Genomic DNA, 25,803 nt, shown 5'->3' on the forward strand with positions numbered 1-25,803 from the left:
CATAATCTAATAACTGGTAAAAATATCAATATCTTATAACTAAACTTTATGTAATATAGTTTCTGTCACTGAAATCACCTAAAAAATATGACCTGTAATCAAATAACATATAATTATCATAAACTGCAAAAAATAACAATAAGAAAATTATTTAACATGTTTATGTAATCCAATTCAACTTATGAAATTATATGGATATCAATTCCAATAAAAAAACTCGCTTTTATCATGATCTAAGATTATGTTAATGCAAATTGGTGCAATGTTAAAATTGCATTATCAGCCACTTTAAAAAACTTGAATGTAACCACAACTCATTAAAATTAATCGACAATTGCGTACTTTGCGCACTTTTTACCTGAAGAATCATTATATCCATGTAATAGTAGCAGTGGTCCGAAAATAATTAAAGTTTAATGTGCCATCTTTATTAATACTTTATCAATATATCACTTGCCAAAGGCCGAATGTTGAACCCCAAAATTTTAATCACCAATATAGCATATTGTCTGTGAATGAAATTTTCCCATGTAAATTTGTTTGAACTCTTGGCAGCGGGTCAAATCATTCAATTCCACAACTATTTGCACGGAGGATAATATGAAATGATTGTATTTAATTATACAAGAAAATAAAAGAAGTAGTATACATGTCGAGCAATGAATAATTAAGATTTAAATGATATATTTAGAACAAAGCCTTAATTTGTAATTCGAGTTTTTATGCAAAAAAGAGTTTCGATACAAAAAGTAATTTTCTTTCGACTTTATATCCGATTGAGTACATATAGTGCTTTGTATTGCAGCTACAAAGTTTCCCATTTCAGATGAAAATAGTAATTGTAAATAGTGTAAACCTCAACTATAATTGTATTTATATGTGAATGTACCATTGCACATTGAAAGAGATTCACTAAGGATACGATTAATGTCCAGAATTCTGACAAAAAAATCATTTTTATAATATGTGCTAAATCTTCTCTAAAAGCATTGTTGTGAGTTATCCCAGCGTCAAAGTGAAAATGAATATCACTACTGCATGAGAAAAATGTCTTCACAAAGTAGATTGCTTGCGCAATACATCATTGTTTAAGTTTGAATATATTTTATTATCTTAGATGCTTTCTAATTACGTTCAAAAAGGTGTCTGATCTAAATATCTATTTATATTATTGAAGATTTCGTACGCATTTGTGAAACCAATTCTACAAGAAAAATAGTATTTTAAATCTGGCTTTTTAGGCACTTGAAGTAATATAATTAGCTTAATTAAAATTATACTTTTAAACAAGAAAGAAAGCATTCAAAAAATTTTTAGATACTAGTTTTATAAGTTAAAAATTTATTTAGAAATCATAAGATAATAGAGATCCACAAAAAAGTTGCCTGTATTTTGGTGTGCGACATATGTTTTTCAAAGTACATTTCACTGCTGAACATGAAATTAACGGTAAAATTGAGGATCAGCTACAAAAAATTGAGAAAATAAAAAAATACGAAATCTCCGATCTAGTAATTCTTCTGCACGATAATTAAAATCGTATAATTTCTTCGTTTTTTAGCCCTTTTTGCCTTAAATGACTATTGAGTTTCACTTAAATCATTTATTCCGATTCTTTAGATGTAATTTGCAAACCTATTTTCAGATAGTCAATTGCCAACATGGTTGCAGATTATCCTGAAGCAATGAGGAGTAAATATGTAAATATTCAAATTACTTATATAAAAAATTAATTTTATAAAAAACACTCAATAGACCTTTCAAGATAATACTCAATAGTCATTTAAAATAAAAAAAGCCAAAAAATGACACAAATATTATGATTTTAAATCTCATGCAAAAGAATTATTAGATCGGACATTTTGTCAACTTTTTTTATTTTTATGTTTTTACCAACATGGTTGCAGATTACCTAGGGGCAATTGAAAGTGAGTATGTTTGCAAATTACAGCTGAATTATATAAAAAAACTCAATCGATCATTTGAGTGAATATTCAATAGTCATATAAAGTAATAAAGGTCAAAAAACGACAGAAATTATGATGTTTTAAGTATCATGCAGAAGAATGACTATTCATACATACTAGATCGGAGACTTTGTCGTATTTCTTAATTTTTAATTCATTATTGATCTCCAATTTTGACATTAAATTCGTTTTCAGCAGTGAAAACTACATTGGAAAGCATATACCGCACAGTAAAAAAAACTTTCTGGACCTGTGGAATTAACCCTTCCCACTCGCGATATGAATTCTGCATATCGCGAATGTAGTGTATAATTTATTCTACATTTTTGCAGTCTGCGAATGAGTTTTGAGCAAATTTAGGCAATTTTGTAAAATATTTAAAAATAATGACATAAAATAAAGTCTCTATGTCATTTTAATTCTCTTTTGTATATATTTTATTCACTTTTATGGAATATGAAAGAAAGAAGTGAAGAATGATTCTTCTCATCTTTCCAATTCAAAACCTAAAATAAAATCGAGCTATATTTTGAGTAATTGAATTTTGCATTAATTTTCTTAGATCATAGATAAAATATTTCGTCTTTTATTGGCATAATTCAAAATAAACATCCCCAAATGAATCTACCTGCTCGAACGTTGACGTCTCTGGAAGTGACAACGCCTGACGTACTGCGTGCTAAGCAGGCGTACACCTGCGCGTGGAGTTCTTGTCTGTAATCTTCGGCCCGGAATGGCGGGAAGACTAAATCGCCGTTTGGTAAAACCTGGAAGAATAAAATATTGTATTTAATATATTGACGATAGAATATAGTAATAAGCAATAATTTCGAACACAATGCAGTCGTTGGTAAATATTTGATTCGTCAAACAAATATGAAACTATCATATAAAAGTAGTATTTATATGGGAAAATAGTATCCAAAACAAAAATGACTAAATATTTCTTACAATTGGTTACAAAAATAAGTACACGATATACTATAGAAACGGTATAAATATAGAAACAAAAACTAGGAATAAATGCATATATATGAATGAAATAAATGAAGAATGCCCTTCTTTAATGAAAGAATACTTTTACAATACTTTATGATTTATGATACTTTTCTTTGATTAGATTCATAATAGACAATAAATTTAATTAATTAAATTAATTTAAAATTAATTTAAATAAATAAATAATTAAATAATAATAATTGATAATAATATTCTCTTAAAAACTAGCAAAAAAAATGCATTAAATCCCATCAAGTAATCCAAAGAATCGCTTTTCTCAATATGTTTCCAACCCTCATATTACAAAATTTACAATTATTTGATATTTGTTTTTATTACAATATGAAATAACTACATTACCATAAAGCAAATATACACAGGTAACTTAGAAAAATATACTACGAAATAATACTATTAGGGTGCGTCCATTAATCACGTGACCGATTTTTTTTTTTAGAGATTATTGAACCCCCTCCACCCTTGGTGGTACGTGGTAATATTTGAAATTAAGTCCCCTCCCCCACCCAACATCACGTGTATTTTTAGTTAGAAGAAAAAATCGTAAAAATTTTTGATTTTTTTTTAAATGTTTGGATTTTTTTATAAATTCATGTAAAAAGTCTCTCCCCCACGTGACATACCGTGTTTTTTTGTCAAACCCCCCTTTCCCCAAAAGCCTCACATGATTAATAGACGCCACCTTATATTAAATTTTTGCAATATATATCCATAAAATTATTATTAACTGGCTCTTCACGTTAAATTTTATTAACAGTCAACTAAATGTTTTAGTCATTGCCATCTGAAGACTAGGTATTAATATAATAATGAAATAAATTTAATAAAAATTAAATATATTAATGAAAATAATAGTATCTATTCAAATCACATATTAAATACAATGCTTAATACAAAGGAAGGACTTTAAACTCATTGAGTAAGTTGTTCATAAAATAAGGCGAAGGAAGCAATAAACCAAATCAATTTTAATATTTAAAATAATTAAAATGATTGAATAAAATGGGAATAAAAACCGCTAAAGTGCTATGTATTTGCCACGCAGTCAGGCGTTTTAGATATGAAACCAAATCTAGAAAACGCATGAAGAATGTTTTCATAACTGCATCTTTCTGATGTGCATTTATGACACATCCGTGAAGTTAAGTTTTATGTGTAAAAGGACTGATCGCACCGATAATACATAGCATTTTGACAGTATGTATTTACTATCATTTTATATAAAGAAAGAATTAGCCCCTATATGTTTTCAGAGTTGCACGATTGTACGTGAACGGCTAAAAAAAAGATGAACTTGAGTGTTTTTTTTCTATAGGAACCAATTAATTACTAAAATTAATCAACAACACATATAGATACTGATGCTGATATTTTTCATAAATATATTTTTTCAATTTTTTATGATCGTTGTGGTTATTTAGAATTTTTTGTTATATAAGTAATATATTTTTCTCTTGAGATAAACTAGAACTTTTTAGATCAGGCGTAAGTTAATACTATATTATTCACATAAAACGCATATAACACCTGTTTATTTCTTCAGAATTAAAATTTTATATATTTTAATACAGATTTTACACATTGTAAAAATGCACTAAGAAACTGCACTCATAAACATTTTTCAAAAATATTTCTTCAATAATTTCTTATCCTTATATATTATGTTATGTATGCTAAGGCTCTAAAACGGCTGAATGAACTTGGCCAGTGTTAGTCTTAAAATATTCGTGTTTTTGCATAGATTGTGGGAAAGATGAGAAATTATTTCAAAACCGCGTAGAAACTTTACGTTTTTAATTCAAAATTTTCTGTAAAGGCGTAATTTAAAATGAAACAATCGACTGCGGTTCATACGTCAAATGTCAAATGGTTTTGACAGATTGTGTTCAATTAATTTAATAGAATGTTTTGAATGAATAACATTTAAATGTAGTAAATAGTTTTATTTATATCCAAAAACATTATTAAAAGGGTTGAAAGTCGCAATATAATGATTCATTTTGTTTATATTTTGAAGGCTTGACAAATGTCCTACAATTTTGAAAGAATTCCTTCACACTCACTCTTCTCAATAAATTAGTAATTTTTTTGGTTTCTCTAGATTTTTTTTAACAATATATTATATAGTAAAATAACGTTCGCCGGATCAGCTAGTTGATAAATAAAAAATCAATTATATCTTTTCATTTTATTATTTCATTGTATATTGCATAAACAACATGTTAAAAGTTAAAGCAAATACATATATTCTTATAGACATAATATTAAATTAAAATCCAAGTCATGTAAGAGTATGATAAACCAGGATATAAACACTAATATCACATAAAAACAGGATACTGAACAAATTTTATCTACTTAATTAATATGTCTATTTTATAATTTTTCAATATTTGTGAGAAATAAATAATGAAAATATAAATAATGATGCTTAGAATAAAATTAGTCTAGAATTAAGTGTGACTTTCAATGTGATTTTATTTATTCTATTTTATGGTATTAAATAATGATGGCATTCATTACTATAACTATATAACATATACTACAAGATAATAACAAATAAAATTCAATAAACAAAATTATAAATGTCTTTACAAGCAACATATTAAGAGAAAACTATCGTTCTTAATTAGTCAAAAAAATTATATTAATAGTTTTGATATATTACGCTTATCACCATTTTATAAAATAGACATATTACAACTACTATCTATGTCAATCACTGAATATCAGTTTCTTAAATCGAAATACACTAAGAAATAATACAAAAGCAAATTAAACTAATATAAACTAAATGAATTACATTGTAATCAATCAGTCTTGAACAATAATTATTTGTTCATGTTATTAAGCAGGCAATTCTTTACTATGTCAGGAATGGTATATAAAACAGTTCAATTAAATATATATATATATATATATATATATATATATATATATCAGCATATAAGCACATTTGTATACATACAAAATCATTGGCGGGTTATATATTTTACATCGACCATAATATCTTTGGCTGATATAGTCAATTGTCTAAATATGAATGGAAAACATTTAAATCAACCAATAAAATCATTAAAATTTTGCATTTAAATATTTATCAAAAAATTAAACTATTTGAACTCGTCGAGGTATGTTACTTATACCAGCATTCTTATCTCTACAAGGAACAAGATTGATATATACGGATATGATGCTTTTTTAGATGGATAAAATAAAAATTACAGACACAATTGATCAGATAATAGGCTCTTCTAATTATCAGTCAATACTTTCATAAAAACTGAGTATAAATATTTTAAGTCAAGTCTATCAAATGTCAAATATTTGGTATAAAATCTTTTTAGTGAATTTCAAGTCTATAATTAACAGTCACATGAAATTATCATGACCGTAAATTTTATAAATATATAAAAATATTATCAAACCATATTCGATTTTTTTATCTTTAATCAGGATTAAATATGTTCTTCCGTCGTCGAAAAAGTTTCGAAGAATGTCGATCCAGAGTTTTATAAAATTAATAATTATCACAATGTAATATTCGTACGAAACTACTTCACTGGACACAACAAGTCTTCATAAAATTTGTCTATTAAAATTTTCTACTAATAGTAAGTTCTAAAACACTTCGTCCACACCTTTATCTTAAATTTAGAAGTATTAAGCTTCCTAATAACGCTAAAACTATATTTTGCATAGAATTTTCTCCTCTCGCTGAATTTTCCCTAGATTTTACTTCTAAGAGCACGGGCTCGTCGACGTCCTCGCCACATGATTCGGTTGAGTTTTCTTCGGCGAAAAGCGCGCAATGCATTCTCATTGCATTTGCTGACATTCCGTGAAGAAAATCCGAAACAAAATTTGCTGTTCCTGTGCCACATTGATAACGCATTACGTTAAATGCACAGGTGTCTAGGCGCTTAAAAGCACAGCATAAAGGCCTGAGGCGTTCAATTTCTTGCTGCTTTTCGGCCTCTGTGTCTCTAGGCGGAATTTCGGGGAGGTGTTGAATATTACGTGCTTGCTTTCCATTGCGTGGTGGAGCATAGGTGGGTACATGAATATCCACCTAAAAAATAAAAAATATACATTAGTTATATGTTCAAATATTTTGTAAGTTCAAAAATTTTTCAATCCACCTAAAAAATAAAAAAAATACATTATTTATATGTTCAAATATTTTGTAAGTTCAAAAATGTTTCAAAAATGATCAATTTTTTTTCACAATTAGATGAATGATTTATGAAAGCTTTCCTTTACAATATATTACTACGATGACCTTAAATTCTGATTATGTAAATATTACGCAAACAATTCGCACACGCCGAATTTTTTTACCGAGAACAATGACAACTAAACGTAAACAAATTTTGAATTACCAAATTTTGCTCAAGGCGTGTTAAAGGTTTTGCTAACCAAATGTATAATTAAATCGCAATTCGATAAATAGTACGTTAACATTTTATTTGTAATTTTAATTAATGATACTCTGTGCGTAAATGTCTTGTGACAAGTCGAAAAATTTGCATCTAAGAATAAATTACTCATTGTCAGTTGACACGTTTATGATAATTTTTTCGATTATGTAGAGTAGTTTGGAAAATTGGCCAAAAAATGAGATTTTTATACAAATTTATTGTGAGAAACCTATATTCAATTTTGTTGTACCAATTGTGTGGTAGAAAAATTGCATAAAATTATTTTAACCATAGTCTCTATTGTATAAATAAATGAATACGTTACACGCGTGGTGTCATAATACAATAGATTGACCTGCACTTGGTCAGTAAAAAATAATAAACAATAATTATAAATATGAATTAATGAGTGAGCTACTGAAGCATTAACTTTCTTCATTTCTCATTTTTCAATTGGGTTAAAAGTGGGCGTATTGATTGAAGACACTAAAAAATTACGGTATTACTGCATATAAATTAAGCTATGATGATTGATTTATATAATTATTGACATATGATTAAAAATTATTACATAAACTGTTAGCAAATAAGCGGTCCGTTATAAAGATAATGGACACTAGATAAAAGTTCAGCAATAATAAAGGAATTATTCATCCCAAAGAATGCTGTCAAGTGAATAAATTTAATTCTAGTATGAATAAATACCATGTGCAAATCGTTTAATGTTACGTTTTATAACTATGTATTGTTAACAATATCAATTACTACTGACCTTATCAATGACCATCTGTTTCTTCATTTGCATATCTCTTCGTTTGTTGACATCAGCTGCTACGATCTGCATATGCGAATGTTCAGCAAGTCTCACATTTTCCATATTATCCAGAACATTTTGAAACTTATTCGTGCACACACCGTACGCGGCACTAGCTTTCACTGTACACTTGGCATGTCTCAAGAAATCTAACTTATACGGGCCTTCGGAGCACAATTCCCTCACAGTGGCCTGCGTCCCGCGATAAAGTTTGGCCAAATGATCAGCCTGTGCATTCGACATGCACATGCGGGCGTAGCGGTGCACACACCGCAGGCCAGCCTGGAGGTCTAGGCAAGCCTGATCCAAGTCCCTGACGAACAGTAAATCCTGGGCGTTCGCCAGGACTCGCAAAGGCTTGGCGCACTGTTGCAATTCGCGGAATCCGCAAATGGAATCCTGCTGAGAACTATGAGCAGAAGGAGCGCATCGCCCCATTGGCACAAAAAGTGTCAAAGATATCAAACGGGTCAAGATAGATATCCGTTTACGAATGTCGTTACGGAATTCGGAGTACTTCATCATGACAATTTGAACGAGGGACAATTTCCAACGTGTAATCTTCGAAGGCTGCGCGAGGACTGATTGAACGGTGCGAGCCCGCGCGAGGGTTTACCGAAAGCTTTGAGAGGTGGGGTTACTACGCGGTGACGTAGAAATCGTACGATTGTGCTTCGCGGCCTTAGAACATGAGACATGGATATAGCACATAGACAGAAAAAAACACATGCGATATCAATGCGTTCGTAACTTTAACCTTCTTGAATATGCATAATATGATAGCTTTTTATATTGTAACAAAAAGGTTTAGTATTTGCGTAAGAATAAATCAGTAGATATCAGCCTATGTGCAGACCATTATTATTCAATAATGCCTGAAAATATTTTTTCAAAATAAATAGGAACACTACTTCAAGCTATAATTTCATAAGAATGACCATAAAGATATATTTTTATATTTTCTATACTATTTAACCAAAGCAAAAATAAAAGTTGAATATTCTTCCCGTTGGAGCTGGAACTTCCCGTTCAGTAACTTAAAATTTTTGAAAACTTAATTTTTTTTGAAAATTTCTGATATTTTTGATAAATTGGTACAGAATCCTATGAAATGGAAACATAATTTGTATTCATTATTAAAATCTCTATTATATATCTAATAATTTGATGTGCATATGTCTAGTGATCACTTTGATCGCCATGGCTACTGCGTAAAAAGTCTAAGCTCTCTGTTAAAAATAAGTTGCTGCTATAAATCAATCATTAAACCAATCTGGACCTACGGAATTGAGCTCTGGGGATGTGCCTACAAATCAAATATAGTAAATCTGATAATTTGATGTGCATATGTCTAGTGATCACTTTTGACCGCCATATTGCATGTTTTAGGCTACTGCGTAAAAAGTCTAAGCTCTCTGTTGAAAATAAGTTGCTGCTATATAAATCAATGATTAAACCAATCTGGACCTACGGAATTGAGCTCTGGGGATGTGCTTACAAATCAAATATAGCTATAATGCAGAGAACGCAGTCAAAAATTTTACGTACAATACTTAATTCTTCGTGGTAGGTTACAAATGAAATCATTCACAGCGATCACAATATGAAAACGGTGCAATTAACGTTCAAAGAATTTAAGGAAAAATACAAACGTAAACTGGAATCACATTCAAACCCATCAATAGGCGACATTACCCAACCATTTGGCGTAAGAAGATTGAAACGTCAATGACCTTTAGATTTAGTCTTAGATTAGCTTCAATTTAACATTATCTTTTCAATTGTTAAACTAAGAAGATCTCATTGGAGTTTTTTTTAGATATCGCTCTCAAATATTGTCAATTTAGCTTATAGGAATCCTTATGTATTTCTGATTGCTGGATAAAACAGAGTTAAAAAAAAATTAAAAAAATATTGCATGTTTTTAACTTTTTTTTATCTCAGAATCCGTTGGACCCGCTTGGCAAAAATTGAATTAGTTCTTCATTTTGTCAATACAAGTAAAATGTTTTTCTTTTTTTTGAATTATTGAAATCGGACGCTCTGTTCTCTTAAAAACTAAATTACCATTTTCGGAACATTTTGTCCCGTATCTTCAAAACGGTTGGACCTGCTTTGTCCAATAACTAATCATCACGTCTCCCCATCGATAGGAATCGAATGTTTTTTGAATCATTCAAATCGGTCGATCCGTACTCACAAAATCGTTGACGAAAATTTGTATCCGCACATACATACATACATCAATTTTTTATAAGGTATGCCAAAATGTTCAGAACGAGGTTTTGAAACCTAATATTTTTTGGAATTACTAGAACTTACCTACAAAAAGTTAAAAAAAATCCAACCTATTCCTAAACAAAAAGAAATAAATATCTCCATGTCTAATGTCTGAGAGACAAGTCATGCGATGAAATAGGTTGAGGCAGAACTTGGAATGCAAAATCACGCCACACCGCTATCTATTGAACACACTCACACACCATTAATAGTAGATATTAGACATTCAAGCTCTTACGATCGTTTAAGATATGATTAATCTTTGATGACGTACATCACAGGTTTAAATTTGCAATGGAATAGTTTTCGACTTAAGAGAAGACGCGTGTTTATTTTTTTATTATGCACAAATAAGTTTTGTGGGATTTTCCCTCTTAAAATATAAATAAGTTGTCACACCACTCGCACTAAAATAATATCTAATTGATGTGAAAAACAATTAAAATAGATAGTTTTTGTTGACTTCACTTTGCATAAAGATTTTTCAAGCATTCTGTTATAGACGAATTGCGTGCATACAATAATTAGCAAATCGTAAGACGTATTATCCATGTAAATTCCTCAACATTTCTTTCTTCAAATTCATCAGCATTCTTATTATTAGTTTATGTGTGATATAAAAATATGTTAAATATAAAACGACCTCAGGACCATTAAAAAATGTATATAGTAAAAAGCTAATATAAGTTGCATGCGGAAGATTGTCTTTGCAAATCTTGTTAAAAACTTTATTTGGATTTTCCACAAATACATGTTTTTGTATCCAAATATTCTATTTATAAAGACGTCAATCAGTGCGCACATGCTTAAAAAAAAATTAGGATACTAATACACATTTTTGTTTTGTTATATTGATAATATTTGTTTATTTGGAATGCATAATATTACTACTTCATTTTCTTCTTGTTGATCTCGTGTCTGCTGAATCTACATATAAACTAGTGGGGTGTATGGTATCGTGCCTTAAGGCAAATTGCTGGAACTTTCCGTACCGTAGCAAAATGTTCGAAGAATATTGAATGTTTTCAGATAGATTATTATAAATATTGTATAATTGTCTAATATTTATAAGAATTATATAAATTGAATTGCAAAGTTGAAATTATTTGTTTAAAGTATATTAGACCTTTAGTCAGAATTAAAAATAAAATCTGAATTAATTTCGACAAAAAAAAATTTTTTCTCTAAAAAAAAAATTTGAAAAAAAAAATTTAAAACAATTTTTCTCCCCAAAACTAATTATTTTGTTAAAACAAGCAGAAAGATCTTTGAATCATTTAAATCGGACGCTTAGTTCCCTCGAAAACTGCCATTTTTTGCACATTTAGCTCTGTATCTTCGAAATGGCTGGGCCTGCCTTTGCCGAAAACTAATAACCACTTCTCCCCATCATTACTAATTGAATGTTTTTTAGATCATCCAAATCGGATGCTCCGTTCTCTCAAAAACTCGATTTATATTTTCTGCACTCTTTGCTCTTTATCTCCGTAACTGCTGGATCTGCCTTTGCCAAAAACTAATCAGCACATCTCCCTATCAATAGGAAGCGAATGTTTTTTGAACCATTCAAATCGGATGATCCGTGCGCCCGAAAAATTGTATCCATACATACATACATACACAAACACACATCCATTTTTTCTGAGGTATGCCAAAATGTTCAGAATCCTTCAAAACGTCGAGAAATGCAAAAATTTTCAATTTCGATTTTTGGACGATTACAATAACTTACCCCACGGAAAGTTAATTATGTATAAGTAAATACTCAAGTTGCATACTGTATCAAAAAAAATATATTAGTCAACAGATTCTCCTAATTACACCACTTTCTTTTAATTAGTCACGATGTCTACCAACTTTTACGTTTTAAAAAATCGTATTAAAAGACTATAATCTTCGAAGAGTAAAAATTATATGAAGTTCAGGTTAGTTGGCAATAAATTCTGGGTTGTTTGCCTATTTTTAATCAAAACATATTAGAAAATTAATATAAACATTGAAAGAGTAAGTTATTTTTTGAGTCGCAATAGGATGTTTTCACAACTCATAACAAATCCCATATGGAAATAAGAAAAACGTCAAATGTTTCATGAATATGTAAAAAAAAATCAAAACATTCACGTAGCTGATAGGAATTGCAAATTTATATGTACGTTAACGACACTATTTTATTCTCTTTAGACGAGAATTAATTTATTATAGAATAATGCATATAATCGAACATACAAGACAAAACTGTTAATTACTCAAAGGAAAAGTACCGTGTATGCATTTGTAACTAGACTAAGCAAATGTTCAGACACGAGTCGAAGTTTTTAGTGGATATTAATTAAGCTTAATTTTGTTATATAATTTGTTAATATTCGAAGTCAATAACATCAAGTGTTAAATTAAATAAGAATTTATATCAATCTTCAAATCTTTTATTAATAATCAAAATTAATAAATAATATAATTTCCGTCTTATACCCCCACACATTAAGGCTGCCGATTTTATTTGGAAGACAAAATGATGTAAAAATACAAAGAACACATATTTTGCGCGAACATGGTTAGTATAATATTAGTACAAACTTTTTTCATTCAATTTTGTGCTAATATTGCACTTACAACATAGTAAATAAAGATTTCTAAGAACATATGTTTCTGTAGATGCTTTTTTATCTCACAAAAAGAATATGAGACACAGTATTATGTCATAACATGTACCAAAATTTACAAATACTATTAATACATTACTGAATAGTTTGTGCATGAAATTATTTTTTTGGACACTTGATAATTTTTTTTATGCTTTTTACTCGAAATAGAATACATGCAAGTATGAGAAAGGCATAGATAAATATTACCTTTTAAAATTGACTTGAGTAATTTCTGATTGCTAATTGTAGAATATAGATTTATATTTATATTAATTAAAGATTCAATAATAATACATTTAAGAAAAAATCCTTAAACTAAGGGAAAACCATCCGTTGATAAAAATGTTATTATTAAAAGAATGTTTGTGACAAAAATTATTGAACTCATTCGATACGATTGTGAATTTTATTTTGAAAAATAGGTGTTTTTTTAAATTTACAAATTATTAATTTTTGTGCTATAGATAATATCACATTATTCAAATACAATAATTTAATATTAACTAAGTGGTTATATTTTCATTTACCTTATTTTCAGAAATTGTAGAGAAAATATAATCTCAATATTGCAAAATTTAATAAAATAGTAGTTAGTTTGAGTAATGTTGTTCACGCCAAAATCAAAGCATGCCATATATTGATATAAAATCAAAAGATATCTAATAAAAATCATAACTCAATTAAATCATAAATCAATCAATACAATAATAAATAAAACTTTGAGAATATTGTAAATACAAATGCAATTAGTTATCTTAAAAATAAATACATTATATCACAATTAAAGTGTTTTACAAATCATTGGTCCTTCCAAAAATCAATCAAACCAAACAAACAAGTATAATAATATTTAATACAACTCTTGTCACACGTAAACTTAACAAAAGACTACAAAAATCAGCAGCTTTTATACGATTTAATAATATTGATAAATTTCTATTGATATAAAAGTGATACTTCAATTACTATATTATAAAATAAATTAAATGTACCGATATTGAATGGGCCATGCTTTCGAAGCCCCGCTCTGAACAACCTGATATCATGCTGTAGTTATATTGCTTTTTATTTGAAAATTTAGATCAAAAATATGAAAATTGATCCATTTCAAAAGAGCCCATTTTGGGCATTGGGGTGTGAAATGGCAATAGCAAATCTCTCATACTATTTTTCTCTTATTCGATTTGAATGAATTAAATGAGTACACGGATCTGCCCTAGCCTAAGGCAAAGCAATTATTATTTATTTAGCCTAAGGTAGAGCAATTATTATTTATTTACATCCATATCAATCTGAATAAAAATGACCTAAAATGGATTAAATAAATACATATTATTTGGAACCGTAAAGTTCGTTTACAAAAGCTTTTTACGCCAAGATGTACAGGTAGTAGATCATAGGTATATGAAGTTTTTAATTTTTATTTCAAAATATTTTCTCATAGATTAGTTCTGACTTTTATAATATATGTTTAATTGCAATACGATAAAAACATATAAATGTCTAATTCGAAACATGAAAAATATATAATTAAATCTATTAGATGGATTCTCCAAAGAAGAAGCGTTTTTTGTAAAAAAAATGATTAAACTTCTATAATTATATCTTAGCGTGATTTAAAGTAATGTTATCGAAATATGCGAATATTTCGATATAATTTAAGTCGCATTTAGTTGTTTCAATAACTAAATAAAAGTACAATTGCACGTAGTTTGAAGTTGACATCGACACGTTTTCTACTTGACTTAATATCAATTTATGCGAACATTGATTCAATCATTCGTCCTCTTAATATATATAAATTCCATTACGATTTGCATGACGTTTTTTATTTACATCTGCGTTGTTAGATCATGAATATTCCAAGGAAAATAAAAAATACTGAATTTATGATTGTTTATATTTCAGCCAACCACATTTTATGATTAATTATATGTAATTTTAATTGGCTTTTTGGAGAACTAAAGGTGAACCGTTTGTTTACCACATACAATATAAACATTTTGAATCTTTTTTCACTGATGTTAGTAAGTAAATTCTAGAAAAAATAAAGTAGCATTATTACATTTCTCCTTTATAACATCCTATACAGTTTCTGTTACATAAATAAACTCTTGGCACGACATTTAACTGCGGCCATAAAAAAGAAAGAATATTGTGCTGTATCTAGGCCTATTTCTGTGGCGCCTAAATATAAATACCCACATTAGATAATATGAACAATAACCTGTTTGAATTAGTTAATATTTTATTTATAAACAAATGTTAGGTCATTTCTAACAATATTCTAAAATTTTTCTTCTTTTTAACTCAAAATTGTGGCGAGCATAGCTCTTTGGTAGCGTGTTCGATTCACACGACAGGGGTCTTCGGATCAAATCCTGTCATTGACATAGAATTTATGAAAAAATAATATATGTAGTTAATTTGAAATCAAATAAAAGTTGTATTTGTTAAATAGAATTTGAATAAAAATTAAGAAAAATAGGTATGACAGAATTCGAACAGTTGAGTTGATTTAGGAGTAAGAAGAGGAATATTGGAACTTGAAAGAAGAATGAAGAAAAGAATGGTATGAAGCTGAATTAGAAATTTGAAAAAGAACAAGAATTGAAGGAAATAAGAAGAAGAAGAAAAATTAAGAAGAATATAGAATAGGATACATAAAATAGATTGAAAATGATATAAAAATTAGAATTGTAACTAAATAAAAAATGTTGTAGGTGGCTAAATGCTCAGAGTAAGCGAGGCCAAATAAAAATTTAAAAAAAAAAAAAAAAAAAACTCAAAATAATTTTGTATAGTCAGCCAAAAATAGTTCTAAGCTCTACTTTTCAAACATTTTTTATAACAAAGTTTTAAAATAATAAATAGCATTTGCGTCCAAATTCAAAATCAAAAAAATATCTAATGATTTGGGTAGATCTAAAATTAATCTAGAAGGTTTTCTATAAAAATTGACAAACAAGATAATTCTTTATTTGAGTTTCCTTTAAATGATCTATTGAGTTTTTTGTATAATACAGCAGTAATTTGCATACATATTTACTCCCCATTTCTCCTGGGAAATCTGCAAGCATATTTGCAATTGAGTATCTGAAAATGTGTTTGCAAATTTCTGCTGTATTCTACAGAAAAAAAACTTAATTGTAGAACATTTAAGTGAAACTCAATAGTCATTTAAGGTAAAATAGGCCAGAAATCGACAGAATTTATTAGAAGAATTACTGGATCGTATTTTAACGTTTTTCTTTTAATTTTTTGTAGATTAACCCCCAATTTTGACTTTAGAGTCTTGTTTAGTGGTAAAAACTACATTTGAAAAAATATGTTGCACACCCAATACAGACAACTTTTTCTGTGGACCAGTGTTATTAATTGCGAGAAAACCAGAATAGTCAAACAAACTTTACTATCAAATGTTAAGACTTACAATTTTTATTTCAGTTTATATTATGTTTTACAGCATCTTATTTTTGTTTGAACAGCGATCAAAACTTAAGGGATGTATATAAGTTGGGGTGATGATCTATTTACAAACTACGTCGTTTTTTATAGATGGCAAGCCAAACGGTTGTCTCATCTCTATGTCATGAATTTTATCCTTACAATTTCTGTATAATGCTGAATTTTACAGCAATACCTATTTTCACTTGGAAGGGCAAGAGTTAATTTCCAATATTTCAGGTGAAAACCGATGTCACTACTGCTTGACATCAGACTACTCGAAGCGGATATCAAACCCGGGACTACTTCTGATTCAGATCCCGTTGTTAAATCCACCTATCTATGAGGCTACATTTAAACTATATAAGTTATATTATTTATATAGTAGATAAGAGAATTTGTTTATATTGTGTCCAATCAGTAATAAATTTTAAAATAATAATAATAATTGCGGGAAAACTATTTAGTTGCAAGTCTTATTCATAAATGCATTAACATTTATCAATTCATGCAGTTAAATGCAAATCTGTATAGAATAAGTTTCAAACATATCCAAAAACAAATAGAAAATTATATGATAATAATAAATAGTAGTCTGCCCGAAGGCAGGTTCATGGTATGAGAGCACCACTAAATCAATGATTTTCTTCTCCTCCCTTGTTTATTATTCCCATTACCGTTTTAATACTATTAGTTAATGAATAACCATTAATCACTCTATAATCGTTTCTATAAATTTTCCTTGCCAAACTTCTGTTTCCATGTTTCCTGGCCTGTGCTTCGGCTTTCAGTTCCCTGTATTTCCTCTTCTCGCATATGTCATCAACCATCTGCATTCTTCTTCTTCCCAATTTTTTCATTCCTTCTATTTTGCCTTCGACTACGTCGTTCAGAAGACAATCTTCTTGCAGAATGGGTCCAAACCGGTTTCCTTTTCTTTCAAGAATCGTGCTCAGTAGAGTCCTTTCTCAACCCACTCATCTCAGGACTTCTTCATTTGTTATCTTGTCAGTCCACTTTATTCTCTCCATTCGCCACCAGCACCACATTCGAAAAATCTCCAAATAGTTTTTGTTGGCTTTTCAGAAAATCATATAAGAAAACAAAATATATTCGATCTTTTAATCAAAATTACTTTTTATTTCATGTATTTAACATTTCGCGTGGCCACCAGCATATTAGTCTTCATTTGCGGTTAAAAAGTAATTAAGTCCTGTGAAATTTATTTAAGTATGTCACATTTTTATGATAAATCTAGAAAGTAACAAAATTTACTACAAAACAGTGTCTTATCGTTATAGAGATCAAATATCCCATAATATAGTGCAAAACCACTATTATTCATCATATACACGCTTATATAAAAAACATGTTATGTAATACAGGAACTAATTCCATGTGTGATTTTTTATAGGTGTTTATTCAAGAAATGCATATAGTTTCCTTGGTATATGTATTAAGGTCGGTCAATCTATTTGTCACTTGGTTCGTTACATCAATGGCCGTGAGCGGTCAGCCGGCAGGTGGTGCGAGCGAGAGAAAGCAAAAGACGAGCCTCCAAGCGCTGATTCTCAAACTTTATCAAACTCGAATAAATAAAATTATTAAACAATAATAATAAGTTATTATTGTTATTATGGACAAATGTTTAACATTTATTCTAAAACACGAGTTTTATTATGTGATGTCCTATCTTATAAGAAATAACGTCATATCGGTCACTGCGGTGTGAAATGGCAATGGAAAATGCTCAGGCTAATAGGCAGGACCTGTCCTATGACAGTAGTAGTACCCATTATTAAATCAGGAGTACCGCAAGGAAGTTATTGAGGTCATGCATTATTCTATTTTTACTTCTGACATTTAGACTTCAGGAAACTTACAGTAAAGTTTTAGAGTGATTACTGCTCAAAAAGATAAATGTGAGTAGTTCTCTAAAAATCTAATCACATCTAGAAGGTGAAGGTAAAATGATAACTAGTGGTGCAAGGCATCGTGCCTTAAAGCAAATTGCTGAAATTTCCCGTATTGCAATGAAATACTCTAAGAATTTTAAATGTGTTTATAGCCTATATTAAAATTGAAATCCAAATAATTATAGATATTTGAAAAAAAAGAAATTAAATAAAAATGAATTTTAAATTAAAAAAAAATTCCGGAAAAACTAATCATTTCTTTACACTGTCAACTCCGAAACGGCTCGACCTGTCTTTGCCACAATCTCTCTTTCAATAGGAATGCATTGTGAATCATTCAAATCGGTTGATCCGTGCTCCCGAAAACGTGGACGGAAATTTGAATCCACACATACAAACACACACATCCATTTTCTAAGGTATGCGAAAATGTTCAGAAACTTATGAAACGCAAAGATATACTAAAATTTTCATTTTCATTTTCTTTTTTTTTCCTTTACTGTAACTGATCCTACGGGAAGTTAATAAATAGGGTTCATTCCCAGGACTTTTCAAGTACATATCAATTCAGAATACTATAATACATTATAGATGCTGAAGTAATAATGATTTGACTAAAACAGTTAGAATATACTATAATATAGAATAGAACAAGGCTTAAAGGTCCGCGGGTAAAAAGTTTCACCACCGATATTTCAAAAATAAGTAAAATTAAGATTTTTTCAAAAATAATATTTAAAAGTAGAGCAAGAAAGATGTATAACCAGCCATCACCTTAATTTTTACGACGTTGCTATCAGTATATAAACGACAATGTTTGAAAAACCATAAGAAATCTATTTTCTTCCGTTGCTAGCTTTTTTGAATTTGAGCATTGTTGTTTAGTTTACAAGTTGCTTTTTTTTAAAATAATCTCTATAAAAGCTTACTCGTAGGTGGAGTAAAAAGGACCAACTGAACTTTTAACCTTGTAAATTAAGTTAAGAAAAGCAATTTTACAAGAAATAAATTGAATAATTAGTTATTACAAGTCTTAAAGTAGAGTAATAAAAGTAAAATAATGACAAAGGCACTTTTGAAGTAAATAAGTTTAGAAAAGCATTTTTATGAAATAAAAAATAATGCATCTAAGAAAGCTTCTTAAAATTAGAATATAATTATACTAATCTACAATATTTTTAAATCTTGTTGGTGTAAAACAAAAATCAAAATACTTGATTTTCTTAGAGTAATGAAATGAATCTGATTGTGAGTGGTATCACTAATTAAAAACAATGTATAAAAACAAACCTGTTCACATAAATATATACCGATAAAATAGCTTGATTGTAAAAAAATATTCTATTTATAATTTAAAGTATATTAGATACCAATAGCAAATTTACTTAAAATATGCATTTTTCTTAATAAAAATCATAATTTTATTGAAATTATTGTCATGGGGCGTTTTATTATATATACTTTCTAGATGGATGCCCATTATAAAAAACGTTTTTCTTTATATGACTTATCATCCGAAAAATCACAAATATTACAAAAAATTAAATCATATTCAATATAAAAATATAATTCTCATATCCACAACCCAGAATTAATAATAAACACTATTAAAATTACAAATACAACAAAATTGTTAATATGAAGTATTAGATGTGCTATGAAAATAGCAAGAAGGCAGTCTCAAAAACGCTTTTTTGTAAGAAAATTAATAAAACTGGTAAAAATATAATATAAGAAGCTTAAAAGCTTTTCATATATAATTCATATTATTTAATTAGATTGACTACATTACTAAGAATCAGGCTAAATATAAAAACAAACATGTTTTTAAACCCGAAATTTGAATTGACGTCTGTACATTCTACATACAATAAAATTAGAATTCACATTTGTTTTTATGTCCATTTAGCCCTGTGACGTTAATTCTTCCGCAACCCATGACATCCACGTGTTGTCAAATTTAGCTAATCTTCTTCAGTTAGATTTTACATAAGCTTGCGCAATTTGATGATGAATGTAAAATGTAAATACAGCGTATTTTAAATTTAGGTTTCGCACTAATTACATATATCGTGTAGCCATCTATAAGTATTTTCAAACCGTCAATAACAAACAAGAGATTTTGGCAAACGCAACTGGTTGGCATGTAGGACTGATGCGTTGTAGATATATCGCATTTTCTTTAATTAATTTTGCCTTCAAATGCAAGCATGCACATTGCAAATAAAGTATTTTCAATATACTTCTGCGCATATAACTTTGATTATAACTTTGATGCAATGATGCAAAATGTAACAACCATATAAACAATATAATTATAACATACCAACATGTGACTTCGTCATATACATCTCACGATGAAGGTCGAAGGAAAGAAATATGTAAACAAATGTTCATAATCAAAAGTTTCTTCATTTATTAATTAAATGCTAATCTTGATATCAGAGCTAATTAAATTAGATGATGCATTATGGAACTGGAGAGTGTTCATAGAACGTCATAACGCACCTTAATCATTCTATATAATATTGTTGTTTTGATATCAATTAATATAAAGTGGATGTTGATTGATGCAGTCATCAGAACCGTCCAAATTATGAATAATGTAAGGCATTTGAGTAAATTAAATTTAATACCGAAAACCAAAAGTGTAATCCCACTTTTCAGCATCTACAATGCTAACCAATGCATAAAATCATCATCATATTTTTTACATTCAAGATATAGAATAATTTTAAATTGATGATAATACAGTGGTTATAAAAATTTTAACCAACTAAAAAACTAAAAGATACTATTTTCCCCCTTTTTTGAACAGCAATCAGATCTATATAAGTTCTATGAGGTGTTCTTTAATATTTTTTTCAATATACGAGTATTAGGCAGTCTCTATTGTTTTTTTTTTTACTCCTTAACCTAGTGTTATTAGAAGTCAACACATTGATCATTCTCTATTTGATGAGATTTTTATTAGATTTTTATTCTAATACTAATAATTATTATTTGATGAGATAAATATTGCAAGTATGCCTCCGGAAAGCTATGTGAACTATAAAACATAAGTTTGTAATTTTAAGTGAAAACTAATATCATCACTTCTTGATATGAAGCTGGGCGAGGTGATGAGATCAGTTGAGCCATGTTTTTAACACTGAGCCACGCTCAATTTTTGTACTTATATAGAAACAAGTGCCAATTCTGTTCGATAGCTCTCCCAAAATATAAAATCTTTTCTAGATAAAATATAAATTTATAAAAAGAAAATCTATTTCTCCTTAGAACATTTATGTTTCATATTTAATTATTCAGTGCAGAAACAAGTCCCCATTCTGTTCGATAGTTCTCTCAAAATATAGAATTTAGATAAAACATTTTTCCAAAAAAAAATATATTTTTTCTGAGAACATTTATGTTTCACATTCTCCATTCTAAGAACTATTTACATAATAATATTGTTGCATAAAATCTGCACTCTAAATAGTAAAATGCCGTTTTTATAGATAGCATTCACACGAATTGATTTTTTAAGCCTATGTTTTAGGGAGCGAACACGTTCCAAGTGGCAAAATCTCATCCTTGCAACCACAAAGTTCCATGTTCAAATCCCTGAGCGCGTGCAACTCGATATCAAGCTTTCACTTGAATATGTAAATCATAAAAATGATTCAAGGTAAAACTAGTTCCTCAAGAACTTTGATGCAAAAAATCACATTATTTAAAATATCAAAATTTAAAGTTAAGTCATAAATACTAATAGTGGTAATTCTGTCAATGACTTAGAATTTATAAAAAATGTGTGTAGTTAATTTGAAATTAAAATAAAATTGTATTTGTTAAGTAGTTATTGAATAAAAATTCAGAAAAAAATGAATTACAAAATTCGAGTAGCTGAATTGTATTAAGAGCAAGAAGAAAAAATATTAGAATTTGCTGATATTAAAATTTGCTGATTAATATAGAATAGGATATATATAGATTGATATAAAAGTTAGTATGGAACGTAAATAAATAAAAATGTTGTATGTGGCTAAATGCTCAGAGTAAGTGAGGTCAAATAAAAAAAAAATAAAAGAACAATCATTAGGTCTTCCTCCAATAGCTATATGTCAAAAAACTAACATCTGAAGTTTCCGACTGTATTCGCTGAAAATTTTGTGCAAGCATTCTGTTGAAAATTTTTCTCTTATAATTAGAATCTAGATTATAACGATTATTTATAAATTTATAATTCATATACATTTTATATTCTGGGAGAACTATTTTACTAGTTTTTATATTGAAGAACAAGAACTGACCGTGACTCAGTGGTAAAAACATTGTCTAGCAATCCTAACTAAGTTCGATTCATCTCAACCAGCTTGATATCAAGTGATGATACCAGTGTTCACTCCCTCAAATTTCACGTTCTTCGGACGTCTTCATAAAATTGATATAATTCATATGAATAAAAAAATGACCGTTTCAAACATTTGTTTGCCGAACATTCCGATAATTCATTTATTATACTTAATAATCGATATAATATGAAATCATAAATAGTTCGATAAACCAAATTTCGTTTTTTAGATCTACATCAAATAACAATTCCAAAAAATATCTTGAATTCTTAGCAAAAAGTAATAAAAAATATTCGCGTAATATTGATAAAGCGAATTATGGTCATTGTTATAATCTTTATGGTATGTACTCAAAGCAAACAACGCCCCACATCATCTAGTACAATGAGAAATCATAGAAAATAAAAATCGAACGACACCTGCGTAATGTGTGACGGTACGATTGCTCACAAACATTCCCCGAAATAATATCACGCCACTTTGACATAATAAACTCATTATGCTCGTGACCGTATAGATCTTACTCATAATAACATGTTTTCCAAATAAAGATATGATCATTTTAGGAAATCTTACAAATTCGCAGCTTAACGTAATCTAGCGCCACTTCAAATTGAAGTATTTTCAAAGAAAAACATGATTGTAATTACAGATAAGAAATGATGTTACATCAACCTTCAATAACTGTATAATTTCCAGAAATTTTACACTATACTATATTATTATAGTTTCATATATGTTCTTGACCAGAAAAGTTAAGCTCATTTCCTATAATATATTTCATCTCGAATGGTACTTTTATTCTCTCATTTGCAGAAAATGCTTCTTGATTATGGTAGCTCTAACTCAAGAGGATATCCTAGTCTCTAACTTTTAAAAAAGTCGATATTTCAGAAATATAGCATTTTGACCGCGATCATCCTCCTCTGTTTCCTTTTTCCGCAAAACTAGAAACAGTCCTTTTCGATATGGTACCCACAATTTCTTAACTTTTACTGGACTGATTTACTTGAAATTTTTACAGAGTCTTTTTTATAGTATTAACTGAGCTCTTAACCAAGTTGTAAAATCATTTTTTTTTTCAGAGAGTTGCTTTTTGTGACAAAAAAATTAGCTAGTTCAGAGTTTATACAAATGCAACACTATTCTAGACCACTAATCTTTTGAACAGGATTATTTGGAGAACTAAAATCAATGCCAATTTTTTTATAAACCCCCCCCCCTTCATTTACATTTTTCTGATTGAGTTTGCCTTTTCATGACCGTTCAAAAACCACATAGCATTTATGCCCCTGGCCTGATAACCCCTGTAAGGGGTAGTTTTAGACGTAATTTGTAATATGGTATATGTAATACTTTAGCTGCCACTTCGTCAAAAATATATTAATATTTTATGGAGTTGTTGAACTTGTTGCGGAAAATACTTACATGGTTGATAATTACGAAAATTGACAATTAGAAATTTAAATTATAAATAGGACAAAACTTAAATAAAAACAAAATGTATAAATTATAGATAATCGGTATTTTTAAAATGTAATTTAAGTTGAAATTTCAAACATAATAATAATCATAAAACTTTCATTCAGGTGAACTTGTCGAGAAATTTTCTAATGTATCAGAAAATTATTCAAAATGATAGTAATCTATTAACTTAGTGTTACTGTAGAGATTAGATAATCAACTATTTCAACAATATCTACTCGTCATATTTCATAACACTTTTGTCTGTTCCAAATAAGTTATCCCTAAAATGAGTTATTTAAATTGTAAATAAAATAAAATATGTAAATAAAAAAATTTGTGACATGTGAAATATAAGTTACAACACAAGAAGAGGATATAAATGAACTTTCGAGCTTAAAGATTCACACTTCTCATTGCCTTTCAATGAGAAATTGCCATAAACCTCAAAGTATTCATTATTTTATTATAATAATATTTTAGTAATATTATGATAGTAAGATTACAATAATATATTTCATAAAGTATCGATAGTAGTAATGATAAACATAGATTGAGTGAAGATAAATTCTCTATACAATGTATATCGAAAGCTCGTCGGAAAGGTAATTTGGTGCCAGATAAAAGAAGATAATATTCACTTACAGATAAATTAAAATTTTAAAATCTATTATTAGAAAGCACGATATTTTATTTAATACGCTCGAATTAAAGGCTAATAATTTTTGCAAGATATAGAGATAATAAAATTTGTGGACTTATTTAATTTAATTTAATTTAGTTTAATTAGTGCCCAAAGACAGATCCATGAAGCGAAAGCACCACATATCCAGCGAAAATTTCATTTACAAATATTAATTCTTAACCCTTTTCACTACTATGCCGCTGCGACATATTTATTTTGTAAATTTTGTATTATTTTTGAAAGAGCTAAATGCAAAATTATTTTTTAAATTATGTATTATTTTTTTGAAATTATATAGGAGTGGAAAGGACAATTGCAAATAGGACTATTACTTTCTAAAAAAGATTGTTTTCGCAAGAAAATCCAATTTGCTAATATTACGTATTGCATACCCGGAAATAAAAAATTAACTGCTGCGCCGATTTCAAGAATTTAGTAAAACTCGATAAGGAATCGCATTTTGGCAAGAGTATTGGGTAGTTACCACTAAATTTAGTTAAACATTCAATCACAAGTAATCACAAAGAGTTATATAATACAAAATATCAAAAATATCTTTCAATGGCAAAAAACAAAAATACCGTTCAATGCTTCACCTGCGCAAACTTTATCAAAATTATTTGTTTAATTAACACTTTGACTTGAATTTTGAGGCTAATGGACTCTATTATGCTACGTATCAGCTATCTATTTTTATTTTTATCAAACGAAGCAAGGTCGTGTGTAAAATTATCTAACGTTATGTTAGATTCAAGTCGCATTTGTAACGAACCAGTGCGAACCGGTTCCAATAAAAGATACTCTTCAAATACT

General features: G+C 28.6%; 1 protein-coding gene across 1 annotated transcript in view; it reads right to left on the reverse strand.

Moving 5' to 3' along the window:
• Positions 1–25,803, reverse strand: part of LOC113373543 (Down syndrome cell adhesion molecule-like protein Dscam2) — a 273,188-nt gene that overhangs the window by 153,727 nt on the left and 93,658 nt on the right. The window contains exon 3 of the mRNA XM_026613836.1: positions 2,596–2,734. Within this exon, the coding sequence (XP_026469621.1) occupies positions 2,596–2,734 (139 nt within the window). The remainder of the gene's footprint in view (positions 1–2,595; positions 2,735–25,803) is intronic.

This window comes from Ctenocephalides felis, unplaced genomic scaffold (assembly GCF_003426905.1).
Source record: "Ctenocephalides felis isolate EL2017-DRISC unplaced genomic scaffold, ASM342690v1 CF-g0.4_SCAFFOLD_00845, whole genome shotgun sequence".
Taxonomy (NCBI): Eukaryota; Metazoa; Arthropoda; class Insecta; order Siphonaptera; family Pulicidae; genus Ctenocephalides; species Ctenocephalides felis.